The sequence below is a fragment of the Bos javanicus genome, chromosome 10 (genome assembly GCF_032452875.1).
Source record: "Bos javanicus breed banteng chromosome 10, ARS-OSU_banteng_1.0, whole genome shotgun sequence".
NCBI classification, from domain to species: domain Eukaryota; kingdom Metazoa; phylum Chordata; class Mammalia; order Artiodactyla; family Bovidae; genus Bos; species Bos javanicus.
Genome location: NC_083877.1, coordinates 18,658,954 through 18,682,617, shown reverse-complemented (window position 1 = coordinate 18,682,617; position 23,664 = coordinate 18,658,954). Strand labels below are relative to the sequence as shown.

At 39.1% G+C, this 23,664-nt stretch overlaps 1 protein-coding gene across 16 annotated transcripts in view; it reads left to right on the top strand.

Moving 5' to 3' along the window:
- MYO9A (myosin IXA) overlaps positions 1-22,022 on the top strand; it is a 257,820-nt gene extending 235,798 nt beyond the window's left edge. For all 16 annotated transcript variants that reach the window (XM_061430254.1, XM_061430252.1, XM_061430257.1 and 13 more), the window contains 3 exons: positions 6,873-7,075; positions 16,050-16,192; positions 16,870-22,022. In XM_061430254.1, the coding sequence (XP_061286238.1) occupies positions 6,873-7,075; positions 16,050-16,192; positions 16,870-17,333 (810 nt within the window). In that variant the 3' untranslated portion in view covers positions 17,334-22,022. The remainder of the gene's footprint in view (positions 1-6,872; positions 7,076-16,049; positions 16,193-16,869) is intronic.
- The last annotated feature ends 1,642 nt before the right edge of the window (positions 22,023-23,664 follow it).

Sequence of the window (23,664 nt, the reverse complement as noted above, 5' to 3'; positions counted from 1 at the left end):
CTCTTATCTTTTTCTTTCCAATCATAATCCTTTCCCTCCCCCCAAAGTAAGCAATAATCTGAGTATTGTGTTAATCACTTACTCTGTTTCTTTGTTGTTTTCCCATTAAAGTGTGTATCCCTGAGCACTATAGTTCTGTTTTTAAGCTTTATATAAATGGACTCATATAATAGGTATTTTATATCCGATTTATTTCACTCAACCTTATATGTGTAAGACTTGTCCATATTATTGTGTTTCATTATAGCACATACTTGTTACTGTAATAGTATTTTAGTGTATGCTTATACCACAGTTAATCTATTCTAGTGTTGATGGACATTGGGCTTGTATTTTGGGGAATTATGAGTAATGCTTCTATGAACATTCTGATACATTTAATTTTGATGGTGACATGGATGTATTTTTGTGGGGGTTATACAGGAGTGCAATACTATATCCTGGGTCACAGGATATATATATATATATATATATGTGTGTGTAAAATTTGTTTTCATCCTGAGTCCATAATGACAAACTTTTTTTCCAAAAGAGTTGTATTGTACTAGCAGTGCATGAGAGTTCCCAATTGCTTCACTTCCTTCCCAGCTCTTATATTGTCAGATTCTTTAATTTTAGCCATTTTAATGGGTGTATCATTAGTTTAGTTCAGTTCAGTTTGGTCACTCAGTCGTGTCCGACTCTTTGCAACCCCATGAATCGCAGCATGCCAGGCCTCCCTGTCCATCACCAACTCGCGGAGTCCACCCAAACCCACGTCCATTGAGTTGGTGATGCCATCCAACCATCTCATCCTCTGTCGTCCCCTTTTCCTCCTACCCTCAATCTTTCCCAGCATCAGAGTCTTTTCAAATGAGTCAGCTCTTCACATCAGGTGGCCAAAGTATTGAAATTTCAGCTTCAACATCGGTCCTTCCAATGAACACCCAGGACTGATCTTTAGGATGGACTGGTTGGATCTCTTTGCAGTCCAAGGGACTCTCAAGAGTCTTCTCCAACACCACTGTTCAAAAGCATCAGTTCTTCAGTGCTCAGCTTTCTTTATAGTCCAACTCTCACATCCATACATGACCACTGGAAAAACCACAGCCTTGACTAGACGAACCTTTGTCGGCAAAGTAATGTCTCTGCTTTTTAATATGCTGTCTAGGTTGGTCATAACTTTCCTTCCAAGGAGTAAGTGTCTTTTAATTTCATTGCTGCAATCACCATCTGCAGTGATTTTGTGTCATTAGGGTTTCATTTTAAATTTCTGTATTGTGACTCTAATGTGCTTAAGCACTTTTTCGTAAGTATGTTGGCAGTTTGGATATCCTCTTTGATGGAGGACCTGTTCACAACTCTTGGTCATTTTTCTGATGGGGTTGTCTGCCTTTTTCTGATTTGAAAGAGTTCTTAATGGATTCTGGATATAAGCCCTTTATTGATTACTTCCGTTGTGTAATTTCTTCTTCCACTATTAAAGGTGTCTTTCATTGAACAGGATGTTCTTAATTTTAATGTAGCCTAACTTACCAATCTTTTTCTTTAGACTAGTATTTTTAGGGTCATGTTTAAGAATTTTTTGTACAATCTTAAGTTATGAAGATAATCTTTATTATTGTGTACAAGCTTTATTGTTTCACCTTTCACATTTAAGTGTATAATCCACCTGAAAATATTTTTGTATATGATACAATGTAGGGAGTGGTCTTTATATTCATGGATCTCTTTCTAGTCTATTTTTACTGTCTTTTTATCAACACCACTATTTCAATTAGTATAGCTTTCTAAAAATACCTGCTAGAACAAGTCATTCTACCTTCTTCAATAGTGTTTTGACTATTCTTGGCTCTGTATATATTGCCATATAAATTATAGAATCAGCTTCACAAAAATTGTCTTGGGATTTTTATTGATATTGATTTATAGTATGTTTAGAATTTTTGCACCTTTGTTTGAGTAAAATTGTCCCTTAATAAACTTTCCTTTTAATGTCCTATGTTTTAATATCTAGTTTATGCTAGCCTCTAAAAATGAGTTGGAGAGTAGTCCTTTTTTATAATTTTTATTTATTTATGGATGTGCTGGGTCTTCATTGCTGTGTGGGCTTTTCTTTCTCTAGTTGTGGCGAGCAGGAGAGTAGTCCTTATTTTTAATTCTGTGGAAGAATTTGTGTTTTATTTCTTCTTGTTTACTGGTGAAATCATCTAAGCTTCCAGTTTTCTGTCTATAAAGATGTTATTTATAGATTAAGTTTATAAACTTAATCACATTTTTTTTTTATTTCCTTGACAGTATTAGTTATTTGGACTTTTGTAGAAATTTCTCCACTTTGTATAAAATTTCAGATTTATTAACATAGAGTTGTTCATAGTAGCCTCTTATCTTTTTCATGTCTACGAGATTTGGATAGTGCCCCCTTTTTCATTCCTTTGGTTATTTGTGATTTCTTTCTTTCTTATCAATTTTGCCAGCATTTAAAATTCTTTATTAGTTGTTTCAAAGAGCTGCGTTTGCCTTTGGTCCTCTTTTTTCTAGTGTTTATTTACTCTTTATTTCCTTTTTCTCTCATTGGGTTTATTTTGTTGTTCTTTCCCTAGTTTTCTAAAATAGATACCTTTTTTCTAAAGTTTTCTAAAGTACTTACCTTTTTAATTTTTAACCTTTTTTTTTCTAATGTATGCATATAAAGCTTATAACTTTTAAGATCAACAGGGTTAAACTGTATCCCACAGATTTTTATATTGTCGTTTAGTTCAAAGACTTTTTAAATTCCTGTTGTGATTTCTTCTTTGGCTATGGGTATTTTAGAAGTCTATTTCTTTTTCTTTTTTTAAATTTTATTCAAGTATAGTTGATTTACAGTGTTGTGTTAATTTCTGCCATACAGCAGAATGACTCACTTATACACATATATCATTCTCATATTCTTTTCCATTATTGTTTATCACAGAATATTGAATATAGTTCCCTGAGCTGTACAGTAGGGCTTTGTTATTTATCCATTCTTTATATAATAGTTTATATCTGCTAATCCCAAACTCCTAATCCATCTCTCCCTCACTGTCCCCCTTGGCAACCACAAGTCTGTGCTATGTGTCTGGGAATCTGTTTCTGTTTCATAGATAAGTTCATTCGTGTCATATTTTAGATTCCATGTATAAGTGATGTCATATGACATTTGCTTTTCTCTTTCTGACTTATTTCATTTAGTATAATAGTCTCTAGGTCCATCCATGTTGCTGCAAATTGCATTATTTCATATATGTATCTCATCTTCTTGATGCATAGATATGTGTTTCTTAAATTCTGCATACGTAGGGATTTTTAGTTTTCTCTTTGTAATTGTACTATCAGAAAACTTACTTTAAATTACTTTAAAGGTCAGATAAACTGTTTCAGAGAAAATCTATTACTCTCTTTGCTGTGTGTGCTTTAAAATATCCTGTAGTTGTTAGGTCATGAATTCTATATGTCTATTAGATAACTTGTGTTTATTAAGTTGGTTAGGTATATTACTTTACTGATTTGTGTGTATACACTTGTTTTCTCTGTGCTGACATGGTATGTCTTTTACTCCTGCCTTTTTGCTTTCAGCCTTCCTGAATTTTGAATATTTTATATCCATGCCTTGTAAACTTACTATAATTGAATTTTCTTTTTTTAAATACAGTCTGATAATCTTCAGGTTTTAACTAATGCATTTAATCACTTAATTTAATGTAATCACTGATGTATTTGGATTTAAATCTACTGTTTTATTTTGTGCTTTTAATTTTTCCTACCTGATATATGTTTTGTTTCTTTCTTACTGTTTTGTTCTTTTTTCCTTTTTCTTTTGACTACATATTGTATTCAATTTTTTCCTTAGTTTTAAAGTTTTATACTTTTTTACTCTTCTTTTAGTTTTCAGCTAAAGATTACAACAGGCATCTCTGATTTATCAAAGTCAGTTGGTGCTTTTATTTTTTTCCTAGATAGGACAAGGTCTTTAATATGCTTTAGCTATTGTTTGATATATTGCTGTTGTTGTTATGCAGATGTTTTAAATTATCTGTATTTTAAATGCAATATATTATTCTTATGTTTTATGAAAATTCATTTAGACTTACATCTTTACTGTTTTAACTGCTTCATTTCTTTCTCCTTGACTTTTCTCTTTGGGTCATTTTCTGTCTGCCCTTCCTTTAGTGCAGATCTGCGGGTGACAGATTTCCTATCTTAGTATGTCTGAAAATGTCTTTATTTAAACTTCATTCTTGAAGGCTGCTTTTGCAATGTATAGAATTCTAGACAGGCAGTTACTTTTTCCTTTCATCTTTTGAAAATACTATTTGTTGTTTTCTGACTTCCATTGTTTCCGTTGAAAAGTAAGCCTTGAATCAAATAGTTGCGTCTTTGTTGCAGATACATTTTTTTTTTCTGACTTCTTTTTAGATTTTTTTTGCCTTTATTTTTTAGCAGCTGTCTCTAGGTATGGTATGGACTTCTTTTCATTGGACTGGCCAAAAAGTTCGCTTGGGCTTTTCCTATAACATCAGATGGAAGGACCCAAATGAACTTTTTGGCCAACCCAATGTTTATCTTTTCTAGAGGTTGAAGATTTTCTGCAGTCAGTAGGTTGATATCTTTAATTGGTTTTGAAAGATGTTCTGCTATTATTTCTTTCGTATTTCTCCTATAGGATCTCTCTTTTCTCCTAGTAATCTTTTTGCATATGGTAGATCTTTTTATTGTGTCCTCTTTATCTTCTTTATTGAATTTTTATAGAAAAAAATGTGTTTTGTTTTCTCTGCTTGATTCTTTATATTTTCTTCTGACCTATTCCAGTCCACTAGTTAAGCTATGTCTTTCTGTGTCTTTCAGCATGGTTACTTTGAGTCTGTTCTGAAAGTCACAATATCTGGTGTCATTGAGGGTTTCTGTTGTTTTTACTGGTTTCCATTTACATTGTCTTGTCTCCTTTTGTGCTTGCTTACTTTTTATTGTATGTGAGCAAAGTATTTTTAAAAATTATTTGTAAAAATATTTTGAAACCTAAGATGGTGTTACTTTCCTCCAGTGTTTTCATTGTTTTCTGCCACGTTCTAGGACACTAGCAATCTGAGATTACTTGAATCCAATTTTAGGGATTACAGTTTTTTTGAACCATTCAGACAACTTGAAGCTAGCTTGCAGTATCTGCAATGAGTATAATAATTTCAATTTACAAACCTTAGGGGTCCCAGCATCAGGCATGCATGGAGTCCACACTCAACACCCGACTACAGCTCACACCCTTGCCTGGGTCTGGACTATTATTCTTACCCCAGGGCTTGGCAAATTTTCTCTAAAGGACCATAGCCTAAATACTTGAGGCTTTGTGGAACATGGAAGCTGTTGCAACTATCAGTGCTACCGTTATTCTGCAGAAGAGCCATAGACAATGCATGAATTAATAAGCAGAAAAGTATTTCAGTAAAGCTTTATTTACAAAATCTGCAATTAGGACACATTTGGCCCAAAGGCCATGTTTTGCTGACTCCTGCTGTAGTCTGTCAGAAGCTCTGTTCAGACTCTCATCTGCCTTTTAAATATAAATTAGCCCTGAATACTGGGCCAACCTCTCTTTGGTCTGCCTTGTTAACTCTATAGCGCCTTCAAGAATCTGTTAGGTTTTTATGTTTGGTCCAGTTGTTCTCAGCAGGAGGTTTAATTGTCATTATCGGAGGCTAAAGTTACATACAAGTAACCAATTAAAACAATGAGATTATTCCCCCTCTGATCTCAAGAAGGAAGTTTCTTAAGTTGTTCTTAGAGAATATCTCTCACTAACACCCTATAATATATAAATGGTATTAAAAAAAAATAAAACTGAGTTTTAGGACCTGTTTTGTATAGTCTTCCTGTAGAGCAGTGTTGTCCCTCAGAACTTTGTTTGATGATAGAGATGCTCTATTTCTGCAGTTTTCCTTGTGGTAGTCACTAACCACCTGTGGCTGTTGAACTTTTGAAATCTGGCTAGGGTGATTGCAGAGCTAAATTTTTACTTCTATTTAATTAAAAAAAGTTTTATTGGAGTATACTTGATTTACAATGTTGTGTTAGTTTCAGGTGTACAGTGAAGTGAATCACTTATACATATATCCACTCTTTTTAAAGATGTTTTTTCCCATATAGGCCATCACGGAGTATTGAGTAGAGTTCCCTGTGCTGTACAATAGGTCCTTATGAGTTATCTGTTTTATATATAGTAGTACACACCTATGTCATATACACATATGTCAATTCCAATCTCCCAATTTATCCCTCCCCCACATCCCATTTAACTTTAATTTAATTAAAATTTAAATAGCCATGTGTGGATATTTAATTTGCAGGATATTTAGTTTTGCAGGAGATAGCTTAGATTAATAGAAGAATCTCATATCATTATAAAGATTAGGATTGATACATATATACTACCATGTGTAAAATAGCTAGTGGGGAAGTTGCTTTATAGCACAGGGAGCTTAGTTTGGAGCTCTGTGATAACTTAGAGGGGCAGAAGAGGGGAGGAGGGAGGGAGGTTCAAGAGGAACGGGAATATGTGTATACATATAGCTGATTCACTTCATTGTACAGCAGAAGAAACTAATACAACATTGTAAAACAACTATACCTTAGTTAAAAAAGAGAACCTCATCCCAGTACACGGTGTGTTCTTACACTCCCACCCCCCTACATACCCATTTTCCAGTGCTCTGGCAAGAAATACTTAGCCTATAAATATTTTAGGTCTCATAGAATGTTTCCACTTATTCCCACCATTCACCAGGTGTGATGAAAATATTACACTTGTTATCCTAACTGGGCCAAGTAAAACTGATGGAGTCACTCAATTTACCTTTAACATGTATTTTTCTTTGCAGGGCAAGGGGCGTCTTCGTCGAGGAAACTATCCATGTCCATCCTCTCCTGCTGTGGTTCGGCTGCCTTCCATGTCTGATGTTACGGAAGAGACCTTGACTAGTGAGGTGGCCCTGGAGACTGACATCACAGAGCAGCAGCAGGCAGCTATGCAGCAGGAGGAGAGAGTCCTGACCGAGCAGATTGAGAATCTGCAGAAAGAGAAGTGAGTCGCTGGAAGGAAAGCGAGCAACCGTTACCTGTTTCCATTTTCTTCCTCCTGTCCTCTGTTTATTCTTCCCTTATTGTGAGTCAGACTCTACGTCAGGGTACAGGGGATGTGGAGATGACAAGGACATGCTGTCTGTACTCAGGTAGCAATGTGAAAGTTGTCACCTCAAGGAAGGATGCTGAAGAGCTAGGAGATCTGAAGCTGCTACAGTGGAGATTCTCAAAAGGCTGACTGGACAGGGTGTGTTAGTCTTAGCCCAGATTCTTAACAGGTCACCAGTCTTGGTGACAAATTTTTCTTTTAAAGGAGCAATAAAGATTCCCAGGCTAAGATGATTCAGAACTCCATGCTACTGCTGCTGCTGAGTCACTTCAGTCGTGTCTGACTCTGTGTGACCCCATAGATGGCAGCCCACCAGGCTCCCCTGTCCCTGGGATTCTCCAGGCAGGAACACTGGAGTGGGTTTCCATTTCCTTCTCCAATGCATGAAAGTGAAAAGTTAAAGTGAAGTTGCTCAGTCGTGTCTGACCCTCAGCGACCCCATGGACTGCAGCCTACCAGGCTCCTCCGTCCATGGGATTTTCCAGGCAAGAGTACTGGAGTGGGTTGCCATTGCCTTCTCCGTCAGAACTCCATAAAGGAACATTATTATCTGAAGATCAATATAACCATGGGGTCAGCAACTGGATGGTCAGGGTAAGGCAGCAACTCTTGGAGGTGCTGGGACACCAAGTAGGGAAATTGGTTGCAATTGGGAGAGAGACAGATAAACCACTCTGTGACCTCTGCCATCCCTGGAGCAAGGATGGTAACACTACTTCTTGGGTATAATGTGACCATCCTGTGGTTCTCTCTGAAGGTACTGTGTACTGGTTGTCAGTGATGACTCAAGTTTTAAGGGGATTTTTGTTCATGAGTTCCAGGATCCCAGGTCTGAGAGCTTGATTCATGAGAGATTATGAGTCTTTTAAAGTACTTTTTGCTTGTCAGGATTGCTTCTAGAATTTGGACAAGCTGAAAAAGCAGCTAGGGCTCAGCTGTGCTGAACATGATAAGGTAAAAATGGTCTACTTTGATGAGCAGCTAGCTATTTGATACAAAAATGATCTGAAAAGAGGAGCTAATTCAGCTTTGATGAAAATTGCATGGGAACTATTGAAGGATGAATAGGAATTTGCCAGGAAGGTGAAAGTCCCAGAGAAAGGGAAATGTATGAACATAGTCTCAGAGGTGTGAATGTGCATTGCTTATGACAGTTGTCATTGCAGCAGTGAGTTGTTGGCGAGACTATCCTTGCAAAAATTGTCCATGAATCTCAAGCCAGGTATTGGAGGTATTAAAGGATGAACAGTTTAAAGCTGGGTAGAGTGGAAGAGAAGCTAAGAGGGCTCTGCAAAGGAGGAGAATCGATGAAAATGGAGTTACACTTGGAAGGATAACGAGGCAGTGGACAGAGTGGAGGAGTGGATCAACAAACTCCAGGGTCTGCCCACTGGGGAAAATTGCCTACACAGAGTGGAGAAAAGGTTATTTGGAATTGCAGGTGTAAAGGAACTTTGATGTTAGGGTATTGACATGAGCTTTTAACAAAGATATTGATTAAAATGAATCACAGTGGTGTCAGGCAGTAGTGAGAAAGTAAGATTAGAAGCCAGGTACCAAAGACTTCAGGGAATGAGGAGGCATGGCTGAGAGGAGGTGAGTGATTGATACGAAGGAATCGAGAATAGTAGTCTGAAGTGGAGATGGCAAAGGTTTAAAAGGACAGAAGAGGTCAGTCTGTTTTATTTCATTTAGGAGATCTAGAGGTCTCTCCTTGGCCAAAGAAGGTAGAGGATATAGTGTGTAGCAGCTAATAAAATTTTTTTTAATTTATTTATTTTAATTGGAGGCTAATTATTTTACAGTATTGTAGTGGTTTTGCCATACATTGACATGAATCAGCCATGGGTGTACATGTGTTCCCCATCCTGAACCCTCCTCCCACCTCCCTCCCCATCCCATCCCTCTGGGTCATCCCGTTGTACCCCTGAGCGCCCTGTCTCATGCATTGAACCCGGACTGGCGATCTGTTTCACATATACATGTTTCAATGCTATTGTCTCAAATCATCCCACCCTCGCCTTCTACCACAGAGTCCAAAAGACTGTTCTATACATCTGTGTCTCTTTTGCTGTCTTGCATATAGGGTTATCGTTACCATCTTTCTAAATTCCATATATATGTGTCAGTATACTGTATTGGTGTTTTTCTTTCTGGTTTACTTAAACACAGTATTTTTTTATATTTTCAGAATTGGATTAAAAGTTTAAAACCTCATTCAAGATTTTTTTTTAAATCACTAAAAAATAAGATTGCTAGACTTTTAGCAGTAATACTTTGTTGTTCAGTTGCTCAGTCATGTCCGACTCTGTGATCCCATGGACTGCAGCATACCAGGCCTCCCTGTCCTTTATCATCTCCCAGAGCTTGCTCAAGCGCATGTCCATTGGGTTGGTGATGCCATCCAAGCATCTCATCCTCTGTCGTCCCCTTCTCCTCCTCTGTCGTCCCCTTCTCCTCCTGCCTTCAGTCTTTCCCAGCATCAGGGTCTTTTCCAATGAGTCAGTTCTTCACATCAGGTGGCCATAGTATTGGAGTTTCAGCTTCAGCATCAGTCCTTCCAATGAATATGCAGAACGGATTTCCTTCAGAATGGACTGATTGGATCTCCTTTCAGTCCAAGGGACTCTCAAGAGTCTTCTCCAACACCACAGTTCAAAAACATCAGTTCTTTGTCACTCAGCTTTCTTTATGGTCCAACTCTCACATCCATACATGACTACTGGAAAAACCATAGCTTCGACTATATGGACCTTTGTCCACAGAGTAATCTCTCTACTTTTTTAATACATTGTCATAGCTTTTCTTCCAAGGAACAAGCATCTTTTAATTCCATGGCTGCACTCAACATCCGCAGTGACTTTGGAGCCCAAGAAAATAAAGTCTGTCACTGTGTAGATGCCAGAATAAATGGAACTATATCAAAACTTTGAGTGAATATAAATTAGAAATCTAGCATTCTATTCATACTTAGTCAAACAAGTGGGACGAAAATGTCATAATTTTTTAAATTTTATTTTATTTTTTAACTTTATAATATTGTATTGGTTTTGCCATATATCAAAATGAATCCATCACAGGTATACATGTGTTCCCCATCCTGAACCCTCCTCCCTCCTCCTTCCCCATACCATCCCTCTGGGTCGTCCCAGTGCATCAGCCCCAAGCATCCAGTATCGTGCATCGAACCTGGACTGGTGACTCGTTTCATATATGATACTATACATGTTTCAGTGCCATTCTCCCAAATCATCCCACCCTATCCCTCTCCCACAGAGTCCAAAAGACTGTTCTATACATCAGTGTCTCTTTTGCTGTCTCATATACAGCAAAAGGGTTATTGTTACCATCTTTGTAAATTACATATATATGCGTTAGTATACTGTATTGGTGTTTTTCTTTCTGGCTTACTTCACTCTGTATAATAGGCTCCAATTTCATCCACCTCATTAGCACTGATTCAAATGTATTCTTTCTAATGGCTGAGTAATACTCCATTGTGTATATGTACCACTGCTTTCTTTATCCATTCATCTGCTGATGGACATCTAGGTTGCTTCTGTGTCCTGGCTATTATAAACAGTGCTGCGATGAACATTGGGGTACACGTGTCTCTTTCCATTCTGGTTTCCTCAGTGTGTATGCCCAGCAGTGGAATTGCTGGGTCATAAGGCAGTTCTATTTCCAGTTTTTTAAGGAATCTCCACACTCTTCTCCATAGTGGCTGTCCTAGTTCGCATTCCCACCAACAGTGTAAGAGGGTTCCCTTTTCTCCACACGCTCTCCAGCATTTATTGCTTGTAGACTTTTGGATCGCAGCCATTCTGACTGGTGTGAAATGGTACCTCATAGTGGCTTTGATTTGCATTTCTCTGATAATGAGTGATGTTGAGCATCTTTTCATGTGTGTGTTAGCCATCTGTATGTCTTCTTTGGAGAAATGTCTGTTTAGTTCTTTGGCCCATTTTTTGATTGGGTCATTTATTTTTCTGGAATTGAGCTGTAGGAGTTGCTTGTATATTTTTGAGATTAGTTGTTTGTCAGTTGCTTCATTTGCTATTATTTTCTCCCATTCTGAAGGCTGTCTTTTCATCTTGCTTATAACTTCCTTTGTTGTGCAGAAGTTTTTAAGTTTAATTAGATCCCATTTGTTTATTTTTGCTTTTATTTCCAATATTCTGGGAGGTGGGTCATAGAGGATCCTGCTGTGATGTATGTCGGAGAGTGTTTTGCCTGTGTTCTCCTCTAGGAGTTTTATAGTTTCTGGTCTTATGTTTAGATCTTTAATCCATTTTGAGTTTATTTTTGTGTATGGTGTTAGAAAGTGTTCTAGTTTCCTTCTTTTACAAGTGGTTGGCCAGTTTTCCCAGCACCACTTGTTAAAGAGATTGTCTTTAATCCATTGTATATTCTTGCCTCCTTTGTCAAAGATAAGGTGTCCATAGGTGTGTGGACTTATCTCTGGGCTTTCAATTTTGTTCCATTGATCTATATTTCTGTCTTTGTGCCAGTACCATACTGTCTTGATGACTGTTGCTTTGTAGTATAGCCTGAAGTCAGGCAGGTTGATTCCTCCAGTTCCATTCTTCTTTCTCAAGATTGCTTTGGCTATTCGAGGTTTTTTGTATTTCCATACAAATTGTGAAATTATTTGTTCTAGCTCTGTGAAGAATACCGTTGGTAGCTTGACAGGGATTGTATTGAATCTATAAATTGCTTTGGGTAGTATACTCATTTTCACTATATTGATTCTTCCAATCCATGAACATGGTATATTTCTCCATCTATTAGTGTCCTCTTTGATTCCTTTCACCAGTGTTTTATAGTTTTCTATATATAGGTCTTTAGTTTCTTTAGGTAGATATATTCCTAAGTATTTTATTCTTTTTGTTGCAGTGGTGAATGGAATTGTTTCCTTAATTTCTCTTTCTATTTTCTCATTATTAGTGTATAGGAATGCAAGGGATTTCTCTGTGTTGATTTTATATCTTGCAACTTTACTATAATCATTGATTAGCTCTAGTAATTTTCTGGTGGAGTCTTTAGGGTTTTCTATGTAGAGAATCATGTCATCTGCAAACAGTGAGAGTTTTACTTCTTCTTTTCCAATTTGGATTCCTTTTATTTCTTTTTCTGCTCTTGATTGCTGTGGCCAAAACTTCCAAAACTATGTTGAATAGTAATGGTGAAAGTGGGCACCCTTGTCTTGTTCCTGACTTTAGAGGAAATGCTTTCAATTTTTCACCATTAAAGATAATGTTTGCTGTGGGTTTGTCATATATAGCTTTTATTATGTTGAGGTATGTTCCTTCTATTCCTGCTTTCTGGAGAGTTTTTATTGTAAATGGATGTTGAATTTTGTCAAAGGCTTTCTCTGCATCTATTGAGATAATCATATGGTTTTTATTTTTTAATTTGTTAATGTGGTGTATTACATTGATTGATTTGCGGATATTGAAGAATCCTTGCATCCCTGGGATGAAGCCCACTTGGTCATGGTGTATGATCTTTTAATGTGTTGTTGGATTCTGATTGCTAGAATTTTGTTAAGGATTTTTGCATCTATGTTCATCAGTGATATTGGCCTGTACTTTTTTTTTTGTGGCATCTTTGTCAGGTTTTGGTATTAGGGTGATGGTGGCCTCATAGAATGAGTTTGGAAGTTTACCTTCCTCTGCAATTTTCTGGAAGAGTTTGAGTAGGATAGGTGTTAGCTCTTCTCTAAATTTTTGGTAGAATTCAGCTGTGAAGCCGTCTGGACCTGGGCTTTTGTTTGCTGGAAGATTTCTGATTACAGTTTCCATTTCCGTGCTTGTGATGGGTCTGTTAATATTTTCTATTTCTTCCTGGTCCAGTTTTGGAAAGTTGTACTTTTCTAAGAATTTGTCCATTTCTTCCACGTTGTCCATTTTATTGGCATTATAATTGCTGATAGTAGTCTCTTATGATCCTTTGTATTTCTGTGTTGTCTGTTGTGATCTCTCCTTTTTCATTTCTAATTTTATTGATTTGATTTTTCTCCCTTTGTTTCTTGATGAGTCTGGCTAATGGTTTGTCAATTTTATTTATCCTTTCAAAGAACCAGCTTTTGGCTTTGTTGATTTTTGCTATGATCTCTTTTGTTTCTTTTACATTTATTTCTGCCCTAATTTTTAAGATTTCTTTCCTTCTACTAACCCTAGGGTTCTTCATTTCTTCCTTTTCTAGTTGCTTTAGGTGTAGGGTTAGGTTATTTATTTGACTTTTTTCTTGTTTATTGAGGTATGCCTGTATTGCTATGAACTTTCCACTTAGGACTGCTTTTACAGTGTCCCACAGGTTTTGAGTTTTTGTGTTTTTATTTTCATTCGTTTCTATGCAAATTTTGATTTCTTTTTTGATTTCTTCTGTGATTTGTTGGTTATTCAGCAGCATGTTGTTCAGCCTCCATATGTTGGAATTTTTTTTTTTTTTGCTTTTTATTTTATTTTATTTTATTTTAAATTTTATTTTATTTTTAAACTTTACATAATTGTGTTAGTTTTGCCAAATATCAAAATGAATCCGCCACAGGCATACATGTGTTCCCCATCCTGAACCCTCCTCCCTTCTCCCTCCTCCCTCCCCACACCATCCCTCTGGGTCGTCCCAGTGCACCAGCCCCAAGCATCCAGTATCGCGCATTGAACCTGGACTGGCAACTCGTTTCTTACATGATATGCTACATGTTTCAATGTCACTCTCCCAAATCTTCCCACCCTCTCCCTCTCCCACAGAGTCCATAAGACTGTTCTATACATCAGTGTCTCTTTTGCTGTCCCGTACACCAGGTTATTGTTATCATCTTTCTAAATTCCATATATATGCGTTAGTATACTGTATTGGTGTTTTTCCTTCTGGCTTACTTCACTCTGTATAATAGGCTCCAGTTTCATCCACCTCGTTAGAACTGATTCAAATGTATTCTTTTTAATGGCTGAGTAATACTCCATTGTGTATATGTACCATAGCTTTCTTATCCATTCATCTGCTGATGGACATCTAGGTTGCTTCCATGTCCTGGCTATTATAAACAGTGCTGCGATGAATATTGGGGTACACGTGTCTCTTTCCATTCTGGTTTCCTCAGTGTGTATGCCCAGCAGTGGGATTGCTGGGTCATAAGGCAGTTCTATTTCCAGTTTTTTAAGGAATCTCCACACTGTTCTCCATAGTGGCTGTACTAGTTTGCATTCCCACCAACAGTGTAAGAGGGTTCCCTTTTCTCCACACCCTCTCCAGCATTTATTATTTGTAGACTTTTGGATGGCAGCCATTCTGACTGGTGTGAAATGGTACCTCATAGTGGTTTTGATTTGCATTTCTCTAATAATGAGTGATGTTGAGCATCTTTTCATGTGTTTGTTAGCCATCTGTATGTCTAGTTTTTCTCCTGTAATTGAGATCTAATCTTACTGCATTGTGGTCAGAAAAGATGCTTGGAATGATTTCAGTTTTTTTGAATTTACCAAGGCTAGACTTATGGCCCAGGATGTGATCTGTCCTGGAGAAGGTTCCGTGTGTGCTTGAGAAAAAGGTCAAATTCGTTGTTTTGGGATGAAATGTCCTATAGATATCAATTAGGTCTAACTGGTCTATTGTATCGTTTAAAGTTTGTGTTTCCTTGTTAATTTTCTGTTTAGTTGATCTATCCATAGGTGTAAGTGGGGTATTAAAGTCTCCCACTATTATTGTGTTATTGTTAATTTCTCCTTTCATACTTGTTAGCATTTGTCTTACATATTGCGGTGCTCCTATGTTGGGTGCATATATATTTATAATTGTTGTATCTTCTTCTTGGATTGATCCTTTGATCATTATGTAGTGACCTTCTTTGTCTCTTTTCACAGCCTTTGTTTTAAAGTCTATTTTATCTGATATGAATATTGCTACTTCTGCTTTCTTTTGGTCCCTATTTGCATGGAAAATCTTTTTTCCAGCCCTTCACTTTCAGTTTGTATGTGTCCCCTGTTTTGAGGTGGGTCTCTTGTAGACAACATATGTAGGGGCTTGTTTTTGTATCCATTCAGTCATTCTTTGTCTTTTGGTTGGGGCATTCAACCCATATACGTTTAAGGTAATTATTGATAAGTATGATCCCGTTGCCATTTACTTTATTGTTTTGGGTCGAATTTATACACCCTTTTTGTGTTTCCTGTCTAGAGAATATCCTTTAGTATTTGTTGGAGAGCTGGTTTGGTGGTGCTGAATTCTCTCAGCTTTTTTAAGAAAATAGTTTAAGAGCTGGAAGGAATCCTAGAGACTATCTAGTTTAGTCTCTTTGTTTTTGTGGATGAGAAAGTTAAGGTCCATAAAGAGGAAAGTACTTTCCTGATGTATTATGAGTGAGTTTAGAATCCCAGTCTCCTGATTAGCAGCCCAGAGTTCATTTCATCAAAGGATCTTACAGCTTTAGCATAAGCCCTGCCTCAGCCTTAGCCCCATTGTAGGTCCCAGTCTTTGCTGTCTTTAACCTTCACTGTGACTGTGACTTGTTCAGTTGCTAAGTCATGTTCAGCTCTTTGCGATCCCGTGGACTGCAGCAAGCCAGGCTTCCCTATCCTTCACTATCTCCCTTAGTTTGCTCAAACATATGTCCATTGAGTCAGTGATGCCATCCAACCATCCCATCCTCTGTCATCCCCTTCTCCTTCTGCCTTCAATCTTTCCCAGCATCTTTTCCAATGAGTTGGCTCTTCACATCAGGTATACAGGTCCTTATCACCACCCTGGAAGGGAACAGTAAGAAATGTGACTGTTTTTGCTACCTAAATTCCTGACATTCACAGAAGGTCTGCTTTCCTGTTGGCTTATCAAATGTTAATGATTCCTTGATTGTATCTTACAGGGAAGAACTAACATTTGAGATGCTTGTCCTGGAACCACGTGCCTCTGATGATGAAACCCTTGAGTCTGAGGCCTCCATAGGGACTGCTGATAGCTCAGAAAATTTGAATATTGAATCTGAAGGTGCCATCTCTGAGAAATCAGGTAAATGAACATGTTAAACCAAAGACTCCAGATTTGTTTTGCAGAGGAGGAATAAGGGTTCCCAAGCAAAGACAGTCTCTTTGAAGAAGGCCTTTGACCTTACATGAAAAGATGACAAAGTCCTAAGGAGCTGAAATATACCCGTCCTCCTGAAGCTTCTGTATAAATTGTTGATCAGACCAAACCTTCAGTGTAACATAATTCTTTTGTAATGTAATGTTTCCTTGTATTTACCATAGAGGAAAGCCAGCAGTCATAGCTCATGTTGTCTTACTGACTCATGAACCATTTTCTAAGAGTAGGTAGTGGGAGCCGTGCCCTACTATGAGATGGGACTGGACCCAAGGAAGTCTTTAACTGCCTGCCATGTCTCTGCAAGATGTGGTATTTACTACATATTGTGGCAGTGTTTTAAATGATGGGGATGGCTGTGGGCCTCTTCTAATGGCATGATCCCACTCCAGCTTCCTCAGGGTTGATTCTGAAACGATATGGATGGTATAGAAATGGGTGGTTAGGTCTTCTTGAGTTGTGACTGTGCCCGAAGCAGGTCACCCTGGACCCTCCAGATCTTAGCCCACCCACTTTCACGTGTGAGCAGTGACACCTCTTCATCACACAATGATTTGCTTCAGAGAGAACTGTCATTTACAGCTTTGGTCTCTTTCTTGCATTAGAGAGAAGCTTAGCCCTTATCTCTACGAAGGCAGCTGGCAAGTCTGAACCTTCAAGCAAGTTGCGGAAGCAGCTCAAAAAGCAGCAAGACTCACTGGATTCAGTGGACTCTTCAGTCTCTTCTTTATGTTCATCTGGCACTGCATCTTCTCATGGGACCAGAAGACGATTTCAGATTTATTCCAAATCTCCTTTCTACCGAGCTTCCTCAGCTGGTGAGGCCCTCGGGTTGGAAGGGCCATCGGGCCAGACCAAATCCCTAGAAGACAAGCCTCAGTTCATCAGCAGAGGAACCTTCAACCCTGAAAAGGGCAAACAAAAATTAAAGAATGTGAAAAACTCACCTCAGAAAACCAAAGAGACCCCAGAGGGGATAGTTGTGTCTAGCCGCAGGAAAACTGTGGACCCAGACTGCAGCTCGGCCCAACAGCTAGCTCTCTTTGGGAATAATGAGTTTATGGTCTGAACTGGCAGATGTGTGTCCCTTATGGCTACATCTCATCTTGGGGCTTCATCACCTGGTCCACAGTATCCATCCTGATTGTGGTCCTGCCTCTTGCCCGAGCATACAACCAAGACCTTGTGTGCTGAGTCCCGGGTGGGCCTCCTGCCGAAGCGGAAAGTCTTCTTTGAAGCCTGCCAGGGATGGTACCAGCTGTGCCTTGGCTGCTGTATCCAGCTAGAGACTTTGCTGAACAGAGCGCGCAGGGCCTTGGGATTTGGGTCAGTTATAGAGGTCTTTGTAGTTGCCTCTCCTCCCTCCCTTTTTCCCTTCCCAGAGGTGAGTGTGGAACTGGGGGGACATTGTGGGCTAGAGGGACCCACTGATTTCTAACATTTGAAGAAAACATATAAACCTTTCTTAACCATGAAAGCAAAATTCTTTGGGTTTATTTTCGGATAGTTAGGAGCTGGTATAGAATATAATTTTCTTCCAAGGATTTGTAAGCAAAAAGCCTAAGCCCTCTATTTTAAGATTTTTGAGAAATACTCCATGTTATATTCTGGGGAAAGTAAAAAAAAATCAGTTGTCTCCATCAAGCCATCAGAGCATGTTTGAGACCTCTGTGGTTATCCAACGAAGAAGAGAAGACCTCTTTTGTTTTTCAGCGATGTTTGATGTCATAATAATCAGTGCTGGTTTAACCCCTGGTTAGTTCCTGCCAAATGTATTGCATGGGCCGAAGTTTCAATAGCCATACTGTTCTTATATCCCCTGATCCTAGAATCAGGTTCCTCTAATATTTTTTAAATGTCCCAGAGACATGATGATCCTTAAACAGGAGGGTTTCATTCTAATTTATCCAGGCCTTTCTCTTTGTATAGATTAAACTGAAGACCATATATGAACCTGTTTATCTGCTGGTGGGTTTCCACCACGAGCTCACACAAATGATGTGACCACTTAATCACTTCTCCCCAAGCATTCACACATAGCACTGCATGAATAAACGTTACAGAAAGCTGCCAAAAAAGAAAAAAAGATAAGTTTTTAATATTGACCCATCTAGCTTTTATCTTTTTTTCCTCAGACCATCAGTATTAAATAGATTTAAAAAAATCAAGGACTACTTGAAGCTATTTTTGTTAATATTCTGGTTACTGAAGTTTACTGTAAATATATATATGTATAGTGTGCATATTTCTTTTAACTTTATGCTTCCTTCCTCCCCATAGAATTTCTTCCCACAGATTAAGGGCCATTGGATGTGGTGGTGAGAGCCAGACATCCCTAGGTTGAGGGAAAAGTCAAACCATTTTTCTCACCACTGGGTGTCTCCATGTACCTGAGTTATAAAAGCATTTTAAGCTTCTTAGTGTCTGTGGGATTAGAAGTCTGTTTTTGCTATTTATAATATATGGGAAATGAAACATGATACCCTTTCTTGAGATAAGTATGTGAAAATGTTTCTTTTTTAAAGTTACTAAATGCATCTTGTCTAACTACCACATGCACTGTTCTAAAAAAGAGCCTTTACCATCTGTAACCTGAATTTTGGTTATTCTTCCTTTTCATACTTCTTTGAGATGAAGTTATAGAAACCTGAGGACTTTCATTAATAAGGCAGAGTCTCTCCTGTTACACAACAGTGAACCTCATGCCACTGCCTCTGTGGCTACTGTCGAGCCCCAGAGGCCAGACACAAATATCATCCCGAGTGGCAGCTCCAGGTAGCAGGCAGCTTTTCTCTCCCTGGTGGGGTTCAGAAATGATCTCGGGAAAAGGAGTCTTTGTCAATTTCCAGAATGATGATGGTTAGTAACTAAACATGTTTGATTTTATAGCCTGCAAACATCTGTCACCTTGTTCATGCTGCCTTGAGGAGTAATAAAGGTAAATAAGGTCTTTAAAAATCTGAATTTCAGATAATCTCCTAGAGCAGAACCCAGCCCCTCAGCATGGTTGTGTCTGCATGGGTGCCCCAGTCCCTGTGCCAGGCACAGTCTCTCCCATTATTCTTGGGAAGGTGGTTTTCAGCCCGTGTTGAGTACTCCTTTCCACTTGTTCCAGGACATTGGTTAAATACCATACAAAATAAAGCAAGTACCCCTGTTGAGTAGTTTTCTTTGGCCTAGAGGAATGGCCTGGGAAACACATCTTGGCATATGGTCTCCCTTCTAAATCTTTGTGGAGTTTTTGTTTTGTTGCTGTTGTTTTGCAAAACAAGTTTTTGGCAGTTAAAAAAAAATTAAAAATAAAAATCTACTCATATAGGTCACTTTATAGGAACCAGGTGATGGATGTTAAGAGACTTTATAATTTTTTCTCAGGGACCTAAAACCTGAATTTGGATAACATTAAATAAATATTTGTTTTTCAGTTGCTAGATTTGTGGATTTCTAGTCATTTAACAAGCTGTCAGAATGGAGGGGTGGGGAAAGGGAGCTGCATGGAATGCTAAGAATGGAGAGCAAAGGCGGGACCCTCCCTTTGAAGGAAAGCATGCTGCTGTTCTCTAGAATAATGGGCATTGTTGGCCTGAAAAAGATGAAGCCATAACACTTAACAACTGTTAGAACCGAGTGCTGTCTGTCCTCTCCTCTGATCTTAACTGGTCATCTCTGTGGTTCATGTTACGTTACCACAGCTGATGCTGCATTACAATCACTTATAATTAAGATATTTAACATCTGTATGTGTCAAATGTGTGTTTTCTATTTGCTTCTCCTTTGTTCATTTTCTTTGATCTCAAATGCCTCAAAGGAAACCCATATGTGGCAGCATAGAGGCAGCCCCTCATTTGGAGCCCATACTCTAAAATGCAGAGCATTCTCTTCTTACCACACATTCCCAGCCCCAGATAGAGCCTAGAGTTTTAATTCTCCCCATTAAAGCCAACGTATCCCTTATCATGGAAAATGTAATGGAAGCAGAGAAGTTTAATTGTAGGGTTAAAGTGTGTATACACAAAATGAAGTAAATACAGAAAGGATTCAGGAAGGTGACTCGCTTCATTTGTAATGCACTGTGTACTTCCAGCCATTTAAATTATTTTGCCACTCTGGGTTTCTGCGAATACAAAGGAGGTAACAGCCCAATATGAGCCTTGTGGAGGCAGAGGGACCTGAACTCAGGGGGTGGGATATAAGAGCCCTCCCTTCTCATGGGAGTTAGTGGAGACTTCTGTCTTCCATCACAGTAGGGTTGTTTTCACTGTCAAAGATGCAGGGTCCCAGAAGCACGCAGAAAACAGGAGCTCCAGCAAGGTTCTGCAGGCCTGCTTCAGTGCCTGTGGGCCACATTTTTCTTTTTTAAACTGTAACTAAGGAATGTGTACCTTTCACAAGCACTTTGGTGAACAAGAGAGAAGAAAATATTCTCAGGATGTGTTCAAAGCTCAGCGAGTTTTAATTTTAAAAAGAAACACTCCAGCTGGCTTTCCTCATTCCCCTCTCTCTCATTTTCCCCCCTCTTGGTCATTCTGTGTTGACCAACACAGCTTCATTCTGTGCTGACAGATATGTTTGTCTACCCATAATTGTGAGACAGCTCCCCATAATTCTGTGACAGTTGGCACTGTCCCCCAATACCATGCTAGCCTTGGTAGTAAAGTTCCTTGGTGTTTGTGGGAGTCTTTCTTGGGGCTTCCCTGATGGATCACATGGTAAAGAATCTGCCTGCAATGTGGGAAACCTGGGTTCGATCCCTGGGTTGGGACGATACCCTGGAGAAGGGAATGGCAACTCACCCCAGTATTCTTGCCTGGAGAATTCTACGGACAGAGGTTACAGTCCATGAAGTCTCAAAGAGTCAGACACAACTGAGTGACTAACACTAAGCCATTACTCTTGCCTGGAAAATCCCATGGATGGAGGAGCCTAGTAGGCTGCAGTCCATGGGGTCGCTAGGAGTTGGACGCAACTGAGCGGCTTCCCTTTCACTTTTCACTTCCATGCGTTGGAGAAGGAAATGGCAACCCAGTCCAGTGTTCTTGCCTGGAGAATCCCAGGGACGGGGGAGCCTGGTGGGCTGCCGTCTCTGGGGTCGCACAGAGTCGGACACGACTGAAGCGACTTAGCAGCAGCAGCAGCATACCCCTAAAATACTGTCACTCACTTTTCTCTGGAGCTGCTCCCACATCTTATCTGGTGGTAAAGGACAAAATAGTGACTATGGAGGTGGATCTATTAGGTCTTGTTGGTCTCTTGGTTGAAACTGTTGTCAAAAAAGCCCCACCAAGGGGTCCATCACCTTGCTTTCCATCCATGTTGAATGCCTGCTTATCATCCCTCTTAGGTCATGTAAAAGTTGCACCTTTGGAACCAAGTAATTGTATTTACTAAGGGAAAGGTGTGGACTACAGATACGTATTATATGAATGGATTTAAAGTAATTTATATAAATACACTGTAAATTTATAAAAGACTATCTATTGTAAAAGGACAAAGCCTGTGAAATATAATATCATTTTACTGTTTAACAGAATAATTCTATACAAAGAATGATGTGTCTCACCCACAGAACTGATTACATTCCTGATGCAATCAACAGGCACTTTGTGATTTCCTTGTTTTTTTGGCAGGGGGTGGGCCTGGGGCCATCAGTTGTATAAAGTGCAGTTTGTGCCACCCAAAATATGCACTGTATGGCTACACAAGAGCAGTTTAATGGACAGATCACGCCATGGCTCATTAAAGAACAAAGCTTCCAGAAGCAGCAATATGTGTGGTTTGTTTTCTGACCATCTTGGCTCCCACCCCAACTCAGGCCAGCCTGAACCCAAGGAACAGCAATGATTTTTGATAAAGTGCTCATTTTTTTTTTTTTTAAGCAAAGGGCTGAGCCCCAAATTGATAAAGTACAGAGATGGTAATTATTGGGAACTTAATATAGCTCAAGTGAAGGTGAGATTTCAAGTTGTGAGTTTTCCATAAGGGATGCTAAGCTGGGAAGAAAATAAATTACGTTGAAGATCCTCACCAAAAAGGCATAGCTGCTAGTAGAGGGCCCTGGTGTGTCCTTTTTTTGTTCTGCCCCTGCACTTGCATGACTTTGGCAAGGTCATTTGCCTTCAGTCTGGAATGTGTTCCCTCCCCCAGGTTTTCTCTGGGTAACTCCTACTGACTCTGAGGTCATAGTGTAAAAGGCATTTCTACTTGGAAATTTACTCTTCCCCATTGAACTGGCTTAGATGTCTTGTGTTCTCAACAGCTCCCAGTGTTTGTGACATCAAAAAACTGACATTAGCTTCCCAAGGCAAGAAAGGAACCTATCTTCCTGACTTAGATCCTCGGCACCTAACAAAAGGTGCCCACGCTTACATTTTGGATGAGAGAGTTGAATGTGATCAGGGGTTCTCAAATACCAAACCAAATCTAAAGTGGAATTAGAAAAAAAAAAAATTGTGGTCAGTTTTTCCCTAATGTGAAATTTATTCCATTTTAAAATTCTGAGATCATCCTTTCCATTTTTTACATTGTTTACATCTACAGTTTGCATTGTCTACATGACAACATAATAAGAAGAGTGGATTGTTTAAGGTTTCCTCAATTGGCTAAATTGGAGAAGGCAATGGCAACCCACTGCACTACTCTTGCCTGGAAAATCCCATGGACGGAGGAGCCTGGTAGGCTGCAGTCCATGGGGTCTCGAAGAGTCGGACACGACTGAGCGACTTCACTTTCACTTTCATGCATTGGAGAAGGAAATGGCAACCCACTCCAGTGTTCTTGCCTGGAGAATCCCAGGGACGGAGGAGCCTGGTGGGCTGCCGTCTACAGGGTCCCACAGAGTTGGACACGACTGAAGTGACTTAGCAGCAGCGGCAGCAATTGGCTAAATAAAACCTAGTAATGCCTAGGAACTTTTTTGAAAGTTCCCCATGTGATAACTAAATCTATAACAAACCTTTCTGATTATGAAGAAAGAGCAGAAAGTTATAAGGAGACACAGATCAGAGCTTTTGCTTGTTAAAATGTTCTTTCTCCTAAATTGGATAACAATACAGCATCTTAGAGCCAGGGACATAACCATGAACATTGATGAGACACCTATAATATCTATTGGATCTTGTGAGACATCTCAGACTCTAACAGGCATGTCACTTCCCTGTTCTGTGGGGCCATTTATCCCTCATTTGACAAGTGTTGACTGAGCACTCTAGTTGGTTGGGGTACACTGGTGACCAAAGCCCTTGCGCCCTATGGAGCTTGCATCCTAGTGAGGAAAACCAGTGGTGTCCACCAGATGGAGACTAGTCAACCACAATACCTGGGTCCCACTTCAGGTTTTATTAATCTGAATGGTTGCTTCTTGGCAACTTGTGAGTCTTTCTCTGCTCTCCCTTCATCTAAAT